The 20449-nt window shown below is 48.4% G+C and overlaps 2 protein-coding genes across 2 annotated transcripts; both read right to left on the bottom strand.

Moving 5' to 3' along the window:
* Positions 1–678: 678 nt before the first annotated feature.
* Positions 679–1956, bottom strand: LOC106865987 (dof zinc finger protein DOF3.1). Its single transcript, XM_014898385.2, has one exon. It carries the CDS (start codon positions 1794–1796, stop codon positions 1068–1070), a length of 729 nt encoding a protein of 242 aa, XP_014753871.1. The 5' UTR covers positions 1797–1956; the 3' UTR covers positions 679–1067.
* A 5663-nt stretch (positions 1957–7619) lies between these two features.
* On the bottom strand, positions 7620–9533 carry LOC100823860 (1-aminocyclopropane-1-carboxylate synthase 7). Its single transcript, XM_003564734.3, has 3 exons — positions 9086–9533; positions 8800–8960; positions 7620–8665 (listed from the first exon to the last, which is right to left on the bottom strand). Exons 1-3 carry the CDS (start codon positions 9410–9412, stop codon positions 7747–7749), a joined length of 1407 nt encoding a protein of 468 aa, XP_003564782.1. The 5' UTR covers positions 9413–9533; the 3' UTR covers positions 7620–7746.
* Positions 9534–20449: the final 10916 nt, after the last annotated feature.

The following is a 20449-nucleotide window of genomic DNA, read 5'->3' as shown; positions in this document are numbered from 1 at the left end:
TCAGGGTTCAGAGATTGCTCCACCCTTTTTCTTTGCCTGAAGGGAGGATGGGCACTAGGTCGTGTACCCCGAATCATCGTTCAACAGGCTTTGTTTCTTTACCCGGACGATTGTTGCCTGGAATGGAACATCTAGATCGGGATTGTTGCCTGGAATGAAACATCGCAGCTTCGGTTTTTACCCCCTTTTTCTTCGAGGGGACCTTCCGGGCTCTATGGACCGTACTAGGAGACGAGCTACTTCAGCGGCCCAAAATACTACTATGGGCCAAACAAGCCCCCTGCAGATGTGGCCCGCCCAGCAAAGCATATGTGGCCCGATCAGAATGGGTAGATTGTTGGATGCTTTTACCTGAATGTGACCTTTCATTAGCATACAAATTCGATTGGTTGCACCTGTGCGTAATGTTTCGGCACGTTTACTGGGGAAAAAAAATGAACAACACAATAGCTCTCTACCCATTGACAGATATAGATGTCCCACAGTGTCACACAGAAGAATTGACAGATGTTATCCACGAAAAGATACCCTACGGGCTACGGCATTGCCATTAGATCACGAACCGCACATAACGTCAATCCAGTGTGAACTAAAGGAATTAAAGCCTGAGCAGTTGCTCAAGAACGGGCGGCATCACATTGACGAACAAAAAACCGGAACTTGACTGGTGCGGAGAAATGAAAAAAAGGAACAAGATTTCCATTCCAGATAATAAACCAGCTAGCATCGATCCATAAGTTCTATGCTTTGGCATCATCAGCAGATCATGCATGGAAGACAGAGGCACAGATTAACACGAGTATATGGATCGTCCACAGATCACTACTCTCACAGTCCCTCCCTCCCTGAACCTAACTAACAAAACACTCGCTCGCTAGCTGATTAAACCGCTTTGAAAATCGAAAGTAAGCTCCAACAAAGGATAGTTAACCATGGATGCATGATGGATGTGGTAACTACTAAGACTAACAAGCTACCGTCAACTGAACTAATAAAGACCTAAAGGAAAAGCAGTACTCCTAGATTAGAGCTGAGTCGTCGTCGCCGGATGGGAGCTGGAGCTGGTCCTAGATGGACAGGTCCGGCCAGCCCATGCCCCAGAAGCCCTCCGGCAGCGCCTGCGACACCGGCTGCTGCTGCAGCCCGGCAGGAGCATGAGCCAGCCCCGCGCTGCCGCTGCCGCCGCCGCCCAGCAGGAAGCCGCCGAAGTGGAGCGGTGGCTGCGGGGGAGGCGGCGCGAGCAGCGAGCTGAAGCTGCCGCCGAGGTCGAGCAGGCGGCGGTCGGGGTCGACCATGGACGCCGCATGCAGCTGCAGGCCGGCCGGGATGAAGGAGAGCTCGTAAGCCTGCATCGTCCCCGGCGCCGGCGGGAGCAGCGGCAGAGGCAGCGGCGCGGAGACCGAGAGCGGGCGGACCGGCGCGGGCACGGGGACGGGCAGAGAAGCCATGGGCGGAGCTGGAGCGGCATGGTGGGAGTTGGAGCTGGAGGAGCGCTTGCGGCGGGAGGCGGGGACTAGGCCGGCCTTGCTGCGGGTGGCGCCGCCGACGGGGACGTTGCGGAGCGCGCCGCCGACGGTCCAGTAGCGGCGGCAGCCCTTGCAGAAGTGGCGCGGCTGCTGGAGGTTGTAGTTGTTGTAGTAGCAGAACTTGGTGTCCGTCGACTCGCACCGCGGGCACGCCAGCCGCTCCGCCGGCCTCCCCGCCGCCGCCGCCGCGCTCGTCCTCACCACCATCCCCTCTGCCGCCGCCGCCTCCTCCGCCAGCTGCTGGTGATCCATGGCCGTGATGAGAACCATCGATCGCACTAGTCCTGGAGTGTGTGTGTGTGTGTGTGTGTCTCTTGTGTTTGTTTGGGTTTTTGGACCAAGGAGCGAGAGGCCGAGATGGAGGAAGGAAAGGCGAATATGTAGCGGATCGGGGGGAGGCCGTGCGTCCTTTTGTTTGTGTTGTGCCTGTGGGAGGGCAGGAAGAAGACAAGCGAGTCTTGGGGTACAGCCACAGGGCTGTGGTGGGGTACTGGTACGTGGCAGGGCTGAGGCTGAGCGGGGGTGGCAGGGTGAGAGGGGAGGACGGAGACTGACTGGCGGGCGGGAGGGAGGAGGGGCAGTTTGAATAGGGGTTTGAGGCTTCCATTCCGGGGAAACGGACACGAGAGGGCAGCGAAAAGGCTGTGCTTTGTCCCGGATGGACGGACGGACTACGGCGGGCGGGCTGTTCGGTTCACCCTGCCGTGCCGACCAGCGGCCGGGGTGAGGAAGAACTCCAGTCAAAGAGATGGCACGATGATCTGGTCTGCATGCAGCTTGCATGCTGGGCCTCCCTCCTGCAGAATGTTGCAGCCCCTGACCTATCCCGCCCCTCTCTATGTATGTACTGTTTGATTCCTTCCTTCCCACCATCCACACCACCTGTCTCTCTTCTCTCTGGTTTGGGGACCGGGCAGCAGAGGCTCATGTACCGTAGCGTAGGACAAAATGTTGAGCGGTTCTTGGCCTCTCTGGCTACTCCGCGCTCTCTGTAGTCTGTACCGTTGCAATCCGCGCCCTCATGTTGACGATACCTGTGCACATATGTCAAGCTAAGCTAGTTTCCTAGTTTCCGGTTCTTAAACAGAGCTCAAGTTTCCTCTCCTGCTATAGTCTATACCAATATATTAAATTGGAGTTGGTGGTGATGGTACGGACGTCATTTCACTGAAATTACGAATCTGCCGCCGATGTCCCTACGTGTCTTTTAATCCCGACTACCACAGTCCTCAAGCGCAGAAAAAACACGTACCGTCCTAAAAAAAAGAAACCAACAGAGCCCTCCTCGTTCCTCCTCCTCTCCTATGAATCTCACCCCTACCACCTGCCCGATCCGGATCTCGCCGCCGCCCTTCAGATCTCGCCCGTGCCTGCCGCCGCTCTTGGTCGCCTCCACCTGCTCGTGTGCGTCGGCGGCGTCCGTGTGCAGAAGGCAGCTGCGGACCACCGCCTCCGCCGGCTCGTGCCGCCGGTGGCTCCCCACGAGACTTGGACGTCGATGGGATGAGCCTGAGGCCGGGATTGCGGTGGCCTCGTGCAAGGCAGCAGGGACCGCATCGGCGCGAGCCATCGGTGGCCCTCCGGACGGGCAGTGGCGCGCGGCGATCGGTGGCCGAACGCGATGTGTGGGCGGCGGACAAGGCTACTAGAGGGCGCAGGCGGGCGGCGCACAAGCATACCTGTCCGTGCATTGCGGTGTGATGTTTGGTGGCGGGATGAATCGGGACGGAGAGAGGAGTTTGCACTCAAGGTGGATGGAGAGGATAGTCAGAGGGAGAGCGAGAAATTGAGAGAAGAGATTTGAGAAATAAAATACGAAGCATGAGTAATAGGAGAGTAGGGTAAGGAGAAATATAGAGATAAGACATGTGAAAAAAGAAAGAGATCAAAGTATAGCGCACAAAAATAAACATATCATAATTGTTATATCAACATTTAATTTGATGTTTTGATATGAATTTTTCGTTCTTCCGTGCGTTTTCTATTACTTACTGGTACCGGTCCATGCATAGGCCCGACGAGAGATATGGCTCTAGAGTCATGCACCGATGTCGACGAGTACTCGTGGTTGGATCGAGGCTCTAGCGGAGTAGTAGTAGCTAGGTAGGGTGCCGGGTCTGCGTCAAATCAATCGGTCAAGGTCGATCAGTCACACACACCTGCGCGAATAACAAGCGATTCCTTGGTAGCCAATCTATCCCATGTTTGGCTACATGCATCCAAGGTATCATCGAATCGAATAGCTAGGCAGGCAGGCAGGCGTCTCTGTAGGATTTGAAGTCTGTCGTAGACTATGAAAGTCGTGGCGAAGACTGTACACAAGTACTCGTTTCACACCATAGTTGGTTATCACAAGTACTTGCGGTTCGATGTGCATCGAAAGTTTTCCGACGAGTGAGGCGTAAAAATCGACGTTAAAATCTCAAGGGATGGCTTGCGGTGCTGTGAAGAGAGAGTATTCGCAGCAGGCCGGCCAGCAATGCATGGCAACGTACGGGCCACGGCCCACAGATGCTCAGCGGGCCTGACAGCATAGGGACCGTCGCCGTAGGACGGTAGTACGTCCCTCTGTGTTTTGATCCTGCAGGGTGCAGGGCCGCAGCAAGCCGGTGGTGGTGGCGGGCGTAGAGACTGCAGAGTACACTACAGACCCAGGCAGGCAGCAAAGGCAGAGAGACAGGGGCAGGGTTTGTTTGTTTGGACTGGGCAATCGCAAGTTTGCAACGGCTGGCTGGCTGCTGCATTGCATTGCATGCGTTGTTGTTTGTCTCCTTGCGTGCAAACTTCAGCTGGTGCATGCAGTACCAGCAGCAGCTAGCCCCCCATCTCTCCTGTGCTGTGCTGTGCTTTCCCTGCCTGCCACCGGCACAGGAGGCCGAGCCGGGACCAGCGCGGCAGCCGTACGTCCTGCACAAAGAGTCGGCTACCCTCCCTCGTCAGCCTCAACGTACGCTACTGTAATTTGCTGTTTGCAATTTGAAGACGGAACGTATACAATGTTCATTGTGAACTTCTCATCAACGTGCAATCTGAAAACCTAGTGTGCACGAGGACTAGGCTGGTTTCCATGTCCTGTGTTACATCGTGATGCCTTGTTCAACATGGTTTACCTGTTGCTAGAAACGTTGTGTGTGCACGGTGGGTGCACCATTTAAGTTACTGCGAGTTATGTATCCTGCAGGCTGCAGTCCGGATTAAACTAGCTATTCCCATATTTTTTTCAACAAATTTTTATGTGGATTCCTTAAATTGGTGTACAGTAGGAGGAATGTAAAGGCCTCTCCCTGGATTGTAGAAACATGTCTGCTCTTTTGAGGACCTCTTCCAGGTGTTTCAAAGGAAATGTAAAGGTCGCTTTGAGTTGTAGAAATTAGAAAAATATATAAAAATGATGTTAAATTCTCCAAACACAAATTTGCTTTATGCCTTTCTCTTAGGGTTTAGGGTTTAGGATACTTACTTCCTCCGTCCACAAATAAGTGTATTTCTAGGTTTTGTCCTAAGTCAAACACTTGACCAAATTTGTCGAAAAGAGTAGCAACACATCGGACATCAAATCGGTATATTATGAAACTATATTTCAAAACGGATCCAATGATACTAACTGAATGTCATAAATATTGTTACGGATTTGACCAACGGTAGACCAGGTCGAGTCCGGAGCCAACCGAGTGGTCTCAGTCCACGTTGGCACTAACATATGCGGTGCCCACATGACAGAAACATGGTTAACTCGCCTAATACTCTATTAAGACTTATCTGCAACGGATTACGACTTACCCCAATAGGTGGTGAAATCTGCAAAAAAATATCGTTGAGACGGTGTTTTGCGCAATACTTCCTCGATAGGCCGTGGAATGTAAAATTTCCTCCTGATTTGGCAAACCTTGTAGCCGCGGCCTGTGCGGAGTACCTAGCTAGCCAGTCTTGGCAGAACGGCAGTTCTAGTTGGTCTGCAACCGTGGTAAGTCCCACTTGCTTTGATCGATCCATGGATAGATCAAGCTCTGTATGAATGGTTCAGCCTGAATACACACACGTGACCTCTGGCTGGGGGGACTTGACGTGCACGGTCCGCCGGGATGTCTGGGTCGCAAATCACCATGGATGCAATGCAAGTTATCGGTGGTCTAGCACAGGCGTCCCTGGTGATCGTTTCCCAGCGCGCGCCCCGCGGTCAAGCCGATCACATCAATCAGGCAACGCTGCCCGAAACTTCGCCTGGCCACACGACGAGATCGAGCCAAGCTAGCTACGCGTTTACTCCGACAGGCGGCCGGGTCGCAACTCGCAACTAGCAAGTTTACTCTCGCAGCGCCTACGCGACGGATCGATCCAAATTCAAGGCCGGCCGGCCGGTGTTTGATGGACGTACGGTACGTACGTACGCGACGCGTCCGCGTCGTGTCCCCGCCGCGTCATTGGCCCATGCATCGGTTCCTTTCCGTAAAACCACGTCTGTCATCTGGGCCGTGTTTCTTCATCTTCCACTTGGCTTCACTTTTCCTTTTCTCTACGCCTTCGCCGGTGATCAACCACCGCCGGCCGTAGCGGCGTGGCGCCCTTATCTACTCCGGAGTATAAAATTAGAGAAAACTGTACCGTGGGCCGGGAAGAGACCCATCTAAATTTAACACGTAATGGGTCCAACCAACAGAGGGGCTGATGCTTCAAGAATATGCGATGGGCCTGAGTGGCCTCGTTTACACGTACGTAGGGAACTGGACATCGGCCCATTAGGCCACACCACAGATACGCGCATCAGCCAATGTAGATTACTGGAGTACAGTACATCTGTTTGGATGTTAGAATAGGATTTAGCTACTAACTCCAATTCCATAAGATTTTTGTTTTGCGAAAAAATTCCATAGGAAATTAATTGCATCACTTCATTGCCATAGTTGCAGGACATGGACAGGGGAGTAAAGCAAATCACAATCCACTCAATTTGCAATGAACTTTGAGAATACTTTCAACCAACAAGTAAGCAGCGGAATAAACACAATCACATGCACAGGTGACACAATGATTTACGTGGAAAAGCTCATAAACGTGAGGAGTAAAAAACCACGGGACCGACCGGTCCACTCCAACTTTCACTATTAGCAAATGGATGCAATTGAGGCTTCTTTAGAACTTCTAGAGAATCACAAAAGCACCATTACAAGTTACAAACTTGCTATCACCGTCAACAACAACCACTCTTAACAGGAGCAAAAGGATATAATTGAAAATCAACTAAACAGAGAAATGCAGTTTCTGTCCCTTCAGTTTTCATATTACTGTTCTTAAACGGCTGGACCAAAATGCGTGAAACTTTGTAGATATGTAGTTCTATGAGTCTTCAACATGCTGTCAAAATTTCAGTTCAATCCGACATCGTTTGACCCCTCAAACTGACAATACCCCAACACTGCGCATCTTTGAAGTTTCAGCAAACAGATCTGACGAAACCACTCTAATCCGGCTCTCTGACCACTTAATACTCAAACCAACGGACCAAATCAAAGTGCTCTGAGTGCGGAATGAACTCACCAAGTTTGGAGCTGATCCAACCACGTTTGAGCCTCCGACGAACAAGCTTGATGAATATCAACACGAAGCTCGAATTTGAACAGATTTTCTCTTCCTCCCTTTGGTTGTTGGTGTGTGCTGCTCTCTCCCTGCTCTCTCACTCTCAGCTGCAAACAAAGGAACTCTCTCAGCTGAGGAGGCAGGGGTTAGGTTTTTTTGTGTATCTCCTCTCTCAAGGAGCAACCTCAACCGTTGGATGTGACCGAGATCAACGGTTCACGTGAGCTGGACTTCTTGAGCTTCATTGCGCTGCAGCTCACCACCTCCACGTGGAGGGATCACTCTTTGAGGCTGTGGGAGTAGAACATAAGTTTTTTTTTCCCTTTCTATGAAGGTACTGTAGGACTTTCCCCGCAAAAAGAAGGTATTGCAAAACTTAACGTGAACCCTAACGTGAATACCTGCAAACAATCATGAAAGTATAACCGTTTGCAGCGGAAAAACATTTTAGATTTTTAGTACCATATGACTTCGAATTTTAGACACCACGAACAGCAAACCACAAACCACAAGTAGACAATAGAAAAACCGAGGAGGTAATGAATCATTTCCCTTAGGAAGAAAAATCCAGTCACAAAATTGTTGTCACCAACTGATTACAGTGGCAATTAGCTCACGGCGTAATGTGAAAAGAACAAAATCAGTTCTACTCGTCAAGCGCTAGCTGTCCCTGCCGTGCTGTCGGCGGCTTGCTCCACCTGTCCATGAAACGGCTCATCCTGGCCAGTGCAACGTCCAGCGTGTCCAGGCTCATGTTGGCGAAGCACACCCTGAACCACCCGGGCTCCGAGCAATGGCACGACGACCCCGGCGAGATGTTAAGCTTCACCTCCCTCAGCATCAATTCCCACAGCCTCAGCTCGTCTTCCACCGTGGCGGCGCCCTGATCGCCATGGCCGAGCATCCGCCGCATGTCCATCCAGACGAAAAGCCCGGCGTTGCCTTGCAGGCAGGGCACGCCGGCGCGCGCGAGGCCGGCCACCATGTGCTCGTGCCGCTCCTTGAGCCGGCCGCGGTTCGTGCGCAGGTAGTCGGCAACGAAGGCGGCGTCGGAGAGCATGGCGGCGAGCGTCCGCTGCGTCTGGGACGAGACGAGCGTGAAGCTGGACATGCGCCTGGCCGCGGTCACCACGGCGTCGTTGTACGAGTAGACCACGCCGACGCGGAACCCCGGGAGCCCCAGGTCCTTGGAGAGGCTGTACACGATGTGCACGCGCTCGGCGATGCCGTGCGCGTTCTGGGCGCGGCGAGACTCGACGAGCTCGGCCACGCTGACGAGGCCCGGGGAGGCGAAGACGGAACCGGAGTAGATCTCGTCGGAGATGAGGTGGATGTCCTTCCGGGACACGAAGTCGAGCACGTCCTCCAGGGCCGACCGCTGCACGGTGGTGCCCAGCGGGTTGGACGGGTTCGTCAGGAGCACGCCGGCCACGCGCGTCCCGGACGCCGTGGCCTGCGCGTACGCGGACTCGAGCGAGGCCGCCGTGACCTGGAACCCGTTGGAGCTGTCGCAGTGCACCGGCACGATGTTCACCCCCGTCCTCCACCTCAAATCCCGATCAAACCTGCAATTAATTAACAAGCCATGCATATCAGGACAAGATGGAGCTTCGATCTGGCTACAAGCACGCTATGCTTCTCCTAGGAAGCAACGGAACAGTAACGAAGATTATACTGTTGCTTGTTCGCGTGTGCTTACCCCGGGTAGTAAGGAGTGGGGATGAGCAGTGCGTCGCCGGGGTTGGCGAGGATGAACGTGAGCAGCTCGTTGGCAGCGGTGGCGCCGGCCGTGAGCACGATGCGGTCAGGGTCAAAGCTCGCCTTTCCGCCCCTTATCTTCCCCATGAAATCCGCCATCGCCTGCAACAAGCAAACAATGATCATCATCCATCAGTCCACGGCGTTCGACGCAAGCAAGCAATCAACCGAAAAGCAGATCGAGCACGATGCTCTTTGCGTGTGTCAATTACTCGCGACGTACGTACCTTGCGGAAGGTCTTGAGGCCGTGGTAGTCCTGGAACAGGGCGTTGTCCCTGAAGCTCGCCACGCCGGGGTCGGCACCGGCGCCGGCGCCGGCCCACGAGGCCGCCTCCGGGTGGGCCTTGAGGAAGCCCTCGAGGAGGTCGAAGGAGACCTGGTTCTCGGCCAGGCCCATCTGGATGACGCCGCCAGGGTTGGCCACGGCGTCGTAAGGGTCGTCGTCGTAGGCTCTCCAGCCGGCGAAGTAAGGGGAGTCCTCGCCGTGCGCGCCCGAGGTCGCCACACGCGAGAGGCGGGGCGAAGCAGCAGCAGGCAACAACTTGCCACCCATGGCAATGGAACAGGGATTACACAGGAGAAACTCTTCCGAGGTTGAAAGGATTAAAGGTTGCGAAGGAAGGAAGCTGGCAACGGCTCGAGAATATGAATGCGCTCGCAAGGCAGAGCAGGTTTGCTGTGGTGATCCTGCTGTTTCTTGAGAGTATATATAGGCTGCGAAAGGGTGTCAATCAGCCAATGTACTGGTGTGAAACCACTTAAATGTCAAACTTAATGGTGGAGGGTCCAGAGGATACTCTAGCTTCCAAAAAAAAAATCTCTCTAGAGAGTTCTACCAGAAGAATGAAAATAGAGTTGTTTAACTATGCGGAAGAACGAAAATAGTTTACTACTTGCTCCGTCCAATAAAAGATGTCTCAACTTTGACTAAATTTGAATGCATCTATACACATTCAAAATTTGACAAACTTGAGACATATTTTGTTGGACGGAGGAAGTAGCTCATTTTCTACCGCTAACTCAAAATGCAGGAGGGCCGAGAGAACACTATTCTCTTGTGCATCTAAAAAATTAAAAGAAACATGTAAACACGAACATTCATCTTACAAGAAGGTCGAATAACATTAGGTCTGCAAAAATTGGCTCTTATTTGTAAATTGCTAACCGGAGAAGAGTGAAGTAGGAAGAAGAAAAAACCTCACTCTTTGCAAAGAGTGAACTAGGAGTAACGTAACAGTCAACCTCGAAATGTTGTTCGTTTATCGAAATTGATGCAGACAAATTATAGAACCAGCTTAAAGACACAATCCATGGTATAAGTCATTTCATCATCGACTCTTTGTCTTTTATGGTTAGCCTTGATCTCTGCTAATTCCTGGCGTAGTTATTATTACCTCTCATGATTCCTTTTGTCGAAAAGAAGGAAAACCCTAAAGCTTATTCATCGATTCATACACACAACCAATTTCTCACGACTCCTATCAAGTAACACTTAGATTCCCATGAAAAAGAGTTAGATTCCCGCGAAAAGGAGCAACAATTACTCCCTCTGATTCTAAATTCTTGACTCAAATTTGCCTAAATATGAATGTATCTATTCTTAAAAAACGTCTAGATACGTGTAATATTTCGACAATAATTTAGGATCGGAGGGAGTAGATTATATAACCCAGAAGATGACAATCCGTAGAGTCGGTTTTTTTTTTTTACAATCCGTAGAGTCGTGGTAATACAAAAGTGTATACGTTTTAAAAGATTAGAAAATTAAGCTCGAGATGGGACTAGTTTTGAATTTAGAATGCTCGTAGCGAAAGAAAACCCGGGTTCGGTTTCCTTGCCTGCCAAGTCTGCGTGAAACCCCCACCGTTGGAAGCATAGACCTTACTATTACAACGTCATTATCAAATTATTCCCCATCTCTGCTTCCTTCCCCTGTTTCCTTCTTCAGGCTTGAGATCGTTGCAGGTAGCTAATTAAGCTAGCTAGCTAGGCAATGTACACACTGCACCGCTCTGCAGCGTACAGCTGTTCGATCCGGCTGCAAAAGCAGCCTTCACTCGTCGCCTTTCCGCTTTCACCGGCTGGCTCACGGAAAGCGATCCGATATTCCGATCGAGTTGGCAAACTGCAGCACACGCAGCAGGAGATTAACCTTTTTTGTTTGTTTAATCTCCGAATATCGGGCGTTCGGGGCCCCCATGACCACGGGGAATTAAGCTGCCGGTGGTTTCGCCCCCAACCAAATATCCGCGGGAATATACATTTGCCGGCTCCGGTGCGAGCTTCACAGCTCGATTCGGGGAATTTTTCCGATCACGGTGTACGTCTTAGTTTCCCTACGTCTGGTCAATTTAACAATCAAGCAAGAGCTCAGTGACAAGTTTGACCTCCCTGCTAAATGGCAGCGATTAATTAAACGAGGCTTGGCTGATGATCAGCTCGATCGACCCCGTGATGACGTACGTAAAAGGGGCGACTTTGTCTTGGCCCCTAGCTACAGCTAGCTGTTGTCGGAGGTTAATTAGTTCAGGGCATGCCATTTGAATATGCACCTCATGATCCACGAAAGGCCTATGAAAATGGTACCTAGCTGCAGGGTCGTCCAATCATCCATCGATTGGGGGGATTCGCCTCTCTGTTGGCCGGAGTATAATTTTGTGCGTGCCTTTTGGACTTTGGAACGTATATATAGCTCTTGCATTCACTGAAAATATATAGTAGAGCAAGTGGCCAAGTATACCATTATAGTGCAAGACTAACTACTTCGTACTACAACTACACTAGTATTAGCAGCTCTATCCGAAGGAAACCTAGCAAAGCTTGCGTGCACTAATTACCATTGAGAAGTTACAAACAAGGAGGCGTACGTAAACGTACAATACTGCACCGACTACTAGGAGAAACAAGACTCGTCGGACACTCGGACGAACGCAATGGTTAAGTTCGTGAATCAGCTAACATGATGGGATTAAACCACGGAACTTCTTCAACGGTTTTGCATGGCTAGGGAGACATAAACTTAATTTGGCGCGTTGCTTGTTGAAAAGCACTTGTGAGATTAATTTTATAAGATTTGTGTCTAATCATAAGTCAGCAATACGACTTTGTCTTCAGCACCAGGCTACCAGCTAGCAAGTGCATGACATATATTTGAGAATATATATTTTGGCGAAGCAAGTCCAAGCTATACAATTAACAGCCAAAAAAATGCTAAAGACATTATGCATGTACATATTCAAGTTTTTCGTATGCTAGTAAAGTTTCATGGCAAAAACAGTATGTGCTTTAAATAAATAATCAGTTTTGCCAAGGAGAAATTGTCGGTTTTTAGTAAGAGATAAGTTGACGTACTTGTCTATTTGATGTTAATCCAATGGCATCACGTGTGAGAGGAGGGAGTGATGATAACATACATATCTTAATCCAACAGTTCTGATGCGTTGACTGAGATTTAAGATTTTACTTAAAAATCAGGCACGGAAATATAGCCATACCCATAAATAATAAATTCAAATGCTCACAAATCAATGTTTAAGCGCTAAACTTGTTTTTTCTGTAAAGAACTCGAACATTTGATACTTTTCTTGATAATTTTGGGCATCTAAAAATACTAGTAGTTATGTTTAATTTCAACAATTTTGACTGAAAACAGAACTAAAAAAAATCTATAATACGGAAGGGAAGAAGCAGTTCCTTCCCCACCTAAGAGCACCCTGCTCCCAGTGCACAATATCCGAACAATGATGGGCATCCTAATTCATGTTGATGGTCTTTTTCACAACTTCGCACGCCTTCCGCCTGTCGGTCGATTCGTATTCGTGCAGAGTATCCTGCAGATTCATGGGAACAGGGCGAAGGGATTGAGAGCGGTGTATGATGAGTATTACAATTTCTAGAGTGAACTGTGTTATGTTGGTATAGGCCTGGCTTCGTCAAAATGACATCCTCTTCTGATCTATCGATTCATTGCGGACATGGACTTCTGCAACGACGACAAAATCAGGATCTTAATCATGCATGATACCTAGAGCCAGGGTGTTATACCGTTAATGTAGGTGGCGTTCACATTGACACATACACTGTAATTCTTGAACTTTTCTCGTCCAACTTTTTTAGCTTTACATAATGGAAGAGAAGACTCTCCCGGTCTCTTGCACCTTGAGACGCGCACAACGGCTTCAATTTTTAACTTACAGTGTAGCCATTTGGCAACACTTTGTGACAAATTAACCTCTTTGGTGCAAAGAGACGCACACAGAGAGAGATGGTCGATGTAGAGCAGGAGCTAGAGTTTGCTCTTTCGTTGTCTAAATATTCATGCTACTGCTTAAAATGCTCCATAATGCTACTCCTGGTCGAGTAATAGTCTTTTATTAGACTTAAGCTTAGTGTATAATGCTAATGCTGCTTGTGCATAATTAGCGTAGTCAGATCCACGCTATCCATGTCGATCGATACACTGATACTAGTATGTTAGGTGATCCTTCTGTATCTCTGCGCTTCCCAATCACTGTTATTAATTTATTTCCAAGATAAACCTTCTATTTAGCCTGCACATTCTTTTATCCTTGCGGATCTCTCTCTTTAGCCATGCATGTTTGTTTTTAGGATCGTGAGACGTGGTCCTGCCTAGGATCAGACATCATCCCTTGAGCCAGTTCCACGGGAACCATTTCCTACCTTGGAAGCAGAATCAAATCAGGCAAGACATCTGTTAGGTGACGCTCTGATTGGCGCCTAGATCCAACTTTTCGCTAAATCAGACCTAATCAAATTTTCTCTGGATTACAATCTCATCAACTTCGTATTTTATTTTTTTCCCCTAAAGATACCAGAGATTGTCGTTGGTTAGGTGCCGGTATTAATTAATTACGTGATAATTGAGATTAAAAAAAATTAAAGATGATTATATCCCGTGTCGTCACTCGTCATGTATTTAGTTAGAGCTGAGCTGTAGAACAACATTGGGGATACTTGGTCACATGCATATACATCGAGTATATATGTCTCAGTTCTCACAGGGAGGACACATTCCGTTGCACGTTAAACTTTTCTGTTTCAGCTAAATTTGAAGCAGTACCGTATCGGGTAGCCGTTATATACTACAGTACTATGACAGGCTAATCCGCATACAACACGTATTCTACAAATTCGGTAGCTAGCCAGCTAAACATCCTGATCTCTAACCGACCCCATGGTGTGTATATACGAATACGAGTATGTACGTATAATTGTAGATGTCCCTTTTAAAAAGAGAATCTGTGTAGTTGCATGTGTGAAGAAGAATATATATATATACTAGCTGGCGGCTTGGGGTATGTACGCCCATGGCCAGCCGTACACACGACGTACGTACAGACACACAGTACAGCTCTTCGATCCGATCGATCGAGTGAGCATATACGGCTGCTGCACGATCGGAGGCAGCGATCGATCGAACAGCCGAGCGATATATTCCACGCGATATTTTGCGCTCACAGAAAGCTCTGCATGTATTAATATGATGGTCCATTTGAATATTTGATGAATTTTTGCAATCCAGGGGCACAGCAGCAGAAACAAGACAAACAATGCCTTTTTCGCGAGCTATAGCTTTCGAGCTGTCGGGAACAACGAACGTGCATGACGGGCAGGGCAGCAACGGATGTGCTGTCGGTTGCGTGGAGCTGCCAATCATCGTTAAGTTTTCTCAGTTCGCCTTGAGCCGTTGACCCGGTAGTAAATTACAAAACCCCACCGGGCTATACGTTTAAAAAATACAATCTAGACATTTTTAAAATCTGAATTTGGGGCCTGGCCATGATCTGAGTAGTGGGTTTTGACAACATGCGTAAGCGGTCCCGCTTGTCGGATTCGAGTTAGCCAGTGCAAACCAACTTTTGTTGTGGATGCGCTCATCGTAGATAGACATGCCGTCCATGGTGATCTCTGTATCGTCGTTGTCGATGTTGGTGGGAATCCTGAAGCCGGAGGCAATCTATGTTCGCCATCACGGCATTGCTGGTGTCATTGGTGATCTCCAAAGCGACGATGTTGCGCTCGATCGGTGCTGCCACCCATGGTATTCAAGGGAAGTACCTCGGAAATCCAGGGCCACGGCTCCATCGCTGTTGATGTGCTCGAGGCCGCCTTTCCCCTTTCTTCGTTGTCACCGTACCCCGCAACCTCCTCCCCTTCTTCGCATTGGAAAGCTTGTGTGGCAACCACAGGCGCCAACTCATACCTGACAAGCGGGCCCGTCTTGTTGCGTATGTTGCCCTAAATTGGGTGGTTTTGAAAGATTCTTGAATAATGATTATTAAAAAAACTACTATCTCTATTACTAAGTGTACGATTTTATAATTTTGTCCTGAGTCAAACTCTTTAAAGTTTGAATAACTTCATAGAAAATGTACTAATATCTAGAATATCAGATAAATATACTAGTATGAAGATATTTAATATGACAGATTTAACAAAAGTAATTTGGAGTTGATGTTGGTAGATTTTTTTGTATAAACTTGGTCAAACTTTAAATTTTTGGACTTGTGACAAATCTAGGACAATCTAGCTTTTAGGAACAGAAAGAAGGACGAATAACTTAATGTGGTCGGTTTCTGTAATCTAGTCATTTGGACCTTGATCTGGATAATGGGAGGTGAGGTTGCCGCTCGTCGATCGACCTTTTTCCCCTCGGAGATGTTGATGGAGAGCAGATCGAGACCCGGTCAAGGCTCGATGGAGTTACATGCATGATCAACGGCGTTTGTCATGGGGCTAGACTGTGAACACGCACGTGCTCCTATCTACTCCCTCCGTTTCATAATTTTTGTCTCAAATTTGCTCAAAAATGGATGTATCTATTCCTATAATGTGTCTAGATACATGTAATATTTCGAAAGAATTATGAAACGTAGAGAGCGCAGTAACACAACCCAAAACCATCTCAATCAGACAACCAATCCGGTACAATCGGACTAAAAAAGATGTCCGCAACAGAATTCTGGAGGGATCGATGCACAACCATCCAATTCACGACGCTGCACTAGGCATCGATCTCCCGAAGCTTGTAGCACCGGCCATTTGGGTGGGCTCGATCGATCGTGTGTAGTCTTCAGTTTGTCCTTAAGCCAAGACGGGAAATTCCTTCTCCTATACCGGCGCATGCGCGCACACATGTACTCTCTCGGTTTACATGTATCTTTCATAATTCTTGTCAAAATATTACATGTATCTAGACGTTTTTTAGGAATAGATACATTCATTTTTAGACAAATTTAAGACAAAAATTATGAAACGGAGAGAGCACGTTGTTCCATTTTATCGAAATTAAGTTGAGGTCGCTATAACGAGCCCGCATGCAGGCGCGCGTTTCGCACTTTCAGTTGGCCGACAGAAGATGCCAGTGAACTCAAGTTTTCAGATCCAACGACCAAGCTCAACTGCTCAAGCCTTTCCCATGTGATTTTCAGTCCTCCAGCGAAGTATAACTAGAGATCGATCGATTAGTACGTGCCCACTCAGAAGATCAAAGTTAATACTGGTCTGATCGAACTGCTGACCATCTGATCTGATCAATCATGAGATGTACACTACGGGTACGTACGTGATCCTCGGCTCCAATGGCTATGCCGCTGGCAAAGCAAAAGCAGCAGAGCTCGATCGAACGACAAGCCTCTCCCGTAGCCAGGCTGGAAAGTGCTAACCATGCTGACTCTCGACAAGAGTAAGACAAGGCCGGAGAAGCACGGGAACCGAGATAGATCGAAAGAGATCCCCTGGCCCAAGCCATGCACTCCCTGGAGTATGATATTGGGCGCCAGGTTGGCGATGACACATGTATGCACCCGGCCCAGCCAATCCCGAACAATACAACCAAGGGTTTGTCTGCTAAGCTCTTCCCTTAACAGGTCATTAAGGGACAGGAGACTGTGGGATCCCAGGTTCTGTCTGCTAAGTGTTGCGCCATCTAGCCAAGCAGCCTGATCACGTTAAGGGGGATGATGCTGTTGGGGAATGCACGGGCAAGGCAGGCATGTCCCGGTGATTAAGCAACGACATTACGACAACAAGGACGTGTTTTAATTTGTCTCTGATTGTCGAGGTTAATTAGGTACGTGCTCACTCACTCAGCAGCATGCTGCATGTACGGGCGTCAGCAGTCAGCACGGAGCATGCATGATTGGTCCACTGTGCATCCAGCCAACCACTTTATATTACGTTTTTTAAGCACAGACACATCCATGTCTAGACAAATTTGAACCATTTAATATGGAATGGAGTAAGTATTCCACTGTGTATGTCTGTGTGAACAGTTGGACACGCTTGGCACAGGGAGCGCGTACGCACGCACACTTGGCTGTCTCTGGAGTGGCAGGCGAGCTAGCCTGGCTGTACTCCTGCTGCAGGAAGGAAACTGTACTACGTCCAGGCTGAGCGCATACGGGCCTAAATTAAGCTCCTTCTCCTGCCACTTGCGAATCAAACGGAGAGCTAATGCAACGGCCAACGGGTGAGCATGCAGATCGATTCAGATTGGGAATATGCTCTTCTTGTCTCGCAACTCTCGCAAGGAAGAACTCTTCCCGGGTTCTTTCTACAGTTGTACGATTGTCCAGCAAAGATGCCGGCAATTAATCGGGGAATAATGAAGCATCATAGTCGATCTCTGGCTTCAACTTTTTCAGGTTTTTGCGGCGCCGAGATCGAGAATGGTACCCGTAAAGCTGATCGATTTTTGCAAGTACACATCGATCTGCATCAAAGTTGTTGTTATATTATTGCAGAGAAGGTTGTGTCGTATGATCGTCCCTTTGCGCTGCTCAAGTTGCTCGTATTTTAGTGCAAGACTGCGCCCATGTTCTATGATTGGTGATTACGTACACCGTGCAACTCTGCAGGTGCAAGTAGGTATCCATAATCCCGCGCTCGAGATTTGAATGATTACGAGGAGAGGACTAGTCGTCGTGGGTAGGCGATCAACAGACGACACATCTGAGAGCCAGTTCGCCGCTGGAAAATAATAATAATGATACGTGCAAATTAAAATGATTTATAGAATGATTAAATCGCATATAAATCAGGCATGCATTTGACTAATGGATTTGTACTCTCGACCCTCGTAGGAGTATATAGTTCACAGCTGGTTTATGGTTGATAGCAACACTCTTCCTGGACCGTGACAGATCGATGCATGGTGATCGATAAATGGTAACTGGCACTGTCTACAAGTACTTATTTAACACACTTTGTCAAAGGTACGTTACTACTGCTGGGCAAGCTGCCGTGTTTTCATCTCTTGTTTGTTGAGAAAAGCTGTTTCTTGACTTGTACATGCATGTAAAGATAGGGATAGTCAAAACACAAAACAACTACCGCTCGTCCTCCATTAACAATTATTTATAAATGGATCGATCTCCCAGTAGCTAGCTAACGGCGCCAGATGGATAGGCATAGGATAGAAGCTCCACTGTGACTTAATTTGGAACCAGTCAAAACATATCTAACATAATATAGAAACTATATATGCATATACTGGTATCTTCTGAGAGGATCTCTTGATTTCCTTGCAAGCTAAACTGTAGCATAGCATGCACGCATATGAAATGATAAACGTAACTGTTTTAAGGTTTAAGAATGATCGATTAGCATGCATGGTGTCATCCTCACTCCACAGGAAGATCGATTGGGTAGATTGCGGCGACGACAGATGCATTGACACGGGCAAAGAATTCGGCTAGCCAAACCCAAATTAATGGCTTTATTTTATTTTAGAGCCGAACCAGCTTCCCATCTTCGCAAGTCAACCATCAGATAAACCAAAGTGTCGTCCTCACCTGCAGCTGTGCCTGTGCCTGTGCCTATGCTGATTCTCAAGGGTTTGACTTTGCGATGCAGCTAGCTTCCACTCGATCGCTCACTCCACACTTAAAATTACTATAGTGCTAATCTTGGAAGTATTTTATCTTAGGTCGGATGGATGATGATTATGGTCCAGCTGAAAACCTGCTTTTGATGGCGATGTCATGCATGCATTCCGGGGGCTCTCTGTCTCCGTCGCTCTCCAGATCCGGTTTTGGTTTCTCGTCGGCAATTCTGTCTGAGATGACGCCCAATTCTGTGTCTGCCTAACAATTGCGTCATGCCGTATTGCTGTCATTATTGGGAAAAAAAATATATGCATCTGGCCCGTCAACTCATGTACCGTCTCAGTAACATTTCGTGGATGTTTGGATTACCTGGGTGACGACGATGGTGATACTGCCATATTATTGCGAAGCATGTCCCTATTGGTCTCCATTTTTTTGAGAAAAAAACTTCCCTGTTGGTCTCCAGTTCACACGATCAAAAAAAGGCAGAGGAAGCTTAGGGTGCCATAGACATCATGCACTGCTGGGCCTTTCGGGACTGGTGCCTATGATGTCTGGACTCCTCTCTGGACCTATAGGTAACGAAGCCCAGTACCACCAGAACAATATTAGTTGGGCCTTCGCTGACGAGCAGACGGGCTACCGAGTAAGCCGAGACCCGAGAACGATATTAGTTGGACCAAACATATTTCTCCGTTCCCCTTTTGTTGAGAAATTTTTTTTTCGTTCCTGTCAAACATATTCTTGCTTTTTGTTTCATGAGATTTGCTTCGGTGCAGAAATTTACATGGTAGTTAATTAGAAGATACGGACTACTCCGTACGTCTTTTAATTGAAAAGAACAACATTGTCTATTCCACGCGCTCAAAGTCTCGAATCACAGATTACATAGACAACCCGCTGTCTAAAATCTAAATCAAGTCCAAGTTCGATAGCCTCTGGATTGTCGACAGGAACACCTTAAGAAAGCATGGCATGGCGGCCGGGGATAAAGTTGGATGGTTTGATGCGGAGCATAACTAGTCAACAATTGAAATGACGTGTTAGCCTTTATCGAGGGGCCTTAAGATCTGTGAAGAATTTAGGAGTGTACCAAAACCGATGTCTTTTTTTCCCACAGCTTTTGCAATTCCAAGGAGACAATAGAAGTTTCGATATTTTTTTAGAGGAAAATAGAAGTTTCAATATTGCAGGAGTATGCAATTCGTGCCGCAAAATACAGAGTTCCCACTGAACCTGTGGTTCCGCTGGTCGCTGGGTGCCTATCCAAATGAATAACCCTTCAACCCTCTTTTTGATCCAGGGGGGAAAAATTGCATGCTTTTGTAACGTGGTAAGTAAATAAGAGCCAAAACGAGCTCTGGCTCTGACAGGCGCTTTGCCACCTGCGTGCATCGCGGCATATATAGCTACGTGTCGCTGGCACGCTGCGTGGGGTGTTTCCGATCGACTTGCCCCCGTCGGTGGATCCACTACGGTAGTTTAATTCTTGCTGCACCCTGCATGTGTCTGACGAACAAAAATTAATCGATCCACCATCGATATTCCCACGGGACGTAGGCGCGCGGCCTCCCAGCTGGCGTCACGATTATTAGCCCGCAACCGCAAGCCCCGCCTCCTTCGTTAACCGAGGATATGTCGAGTTACAACATCGCGCAATGCAGGAGTGTATCATCAGTGTGTGCAATGACGCAGTTGTAGTTCGGGAGAAGATACGAGAGAGAGAGGGAGAAAAAAAAAAC

This window comes from Brachypodium distachyon, chromosome 2 (assembly GCF_000005505.3).
Source record: "Brachypodium distachyon strain Bd21 chromosome 2, Brachypodium_distachyon_v3.0, whole genome shotgun sequence".
NCBI lineage: Eukaryota > Viridiplantae > Streptophyta > Magnoliopsida > Poales > Poaceae > Brachypodium > Brachypodium distachyon.
Note: the sequence above shows the minus strand (reverse complement) of the source record. Positions and strands in the feature narration are given on the sequence as shown.

What these genes read in the sequence shown, in the direction of transcription:
- LOC106865987 (XM_014898385.2), bottom strand. Translation starts at nt 1,796, where the DNA reads ATGGTTCTCATCACGGCCATGGATCACCAGCAGCTGGCGGAGGAGGCG.
- LOC100823860 (XM_003564734.3), bottom strand. Translation starts at nt 9,412, where the DNA reads ATGGGTGGCAAGTTGTTGCCTGCTGCTGCTTCGCCCCGCCTCTCGCGT. An exon ending in GCCTCAAGACCTTCCGCAAG is followed by an intron (nt 8,961 to 9,085) that starts GTACGTACGTCG and finishes TGCTTGTTGCAG; the next exon opens with GCGATGGCGGATTTCATGGG. An exon ending in CCCACTCCTTACTACCCGGG is followed by an intron (nt 8,666 to 8,799) that starts GTAAGCACACGC and finishes AATTAATTGCAG; the next exon opens with GTTTGATCGGGATTTGAGGT.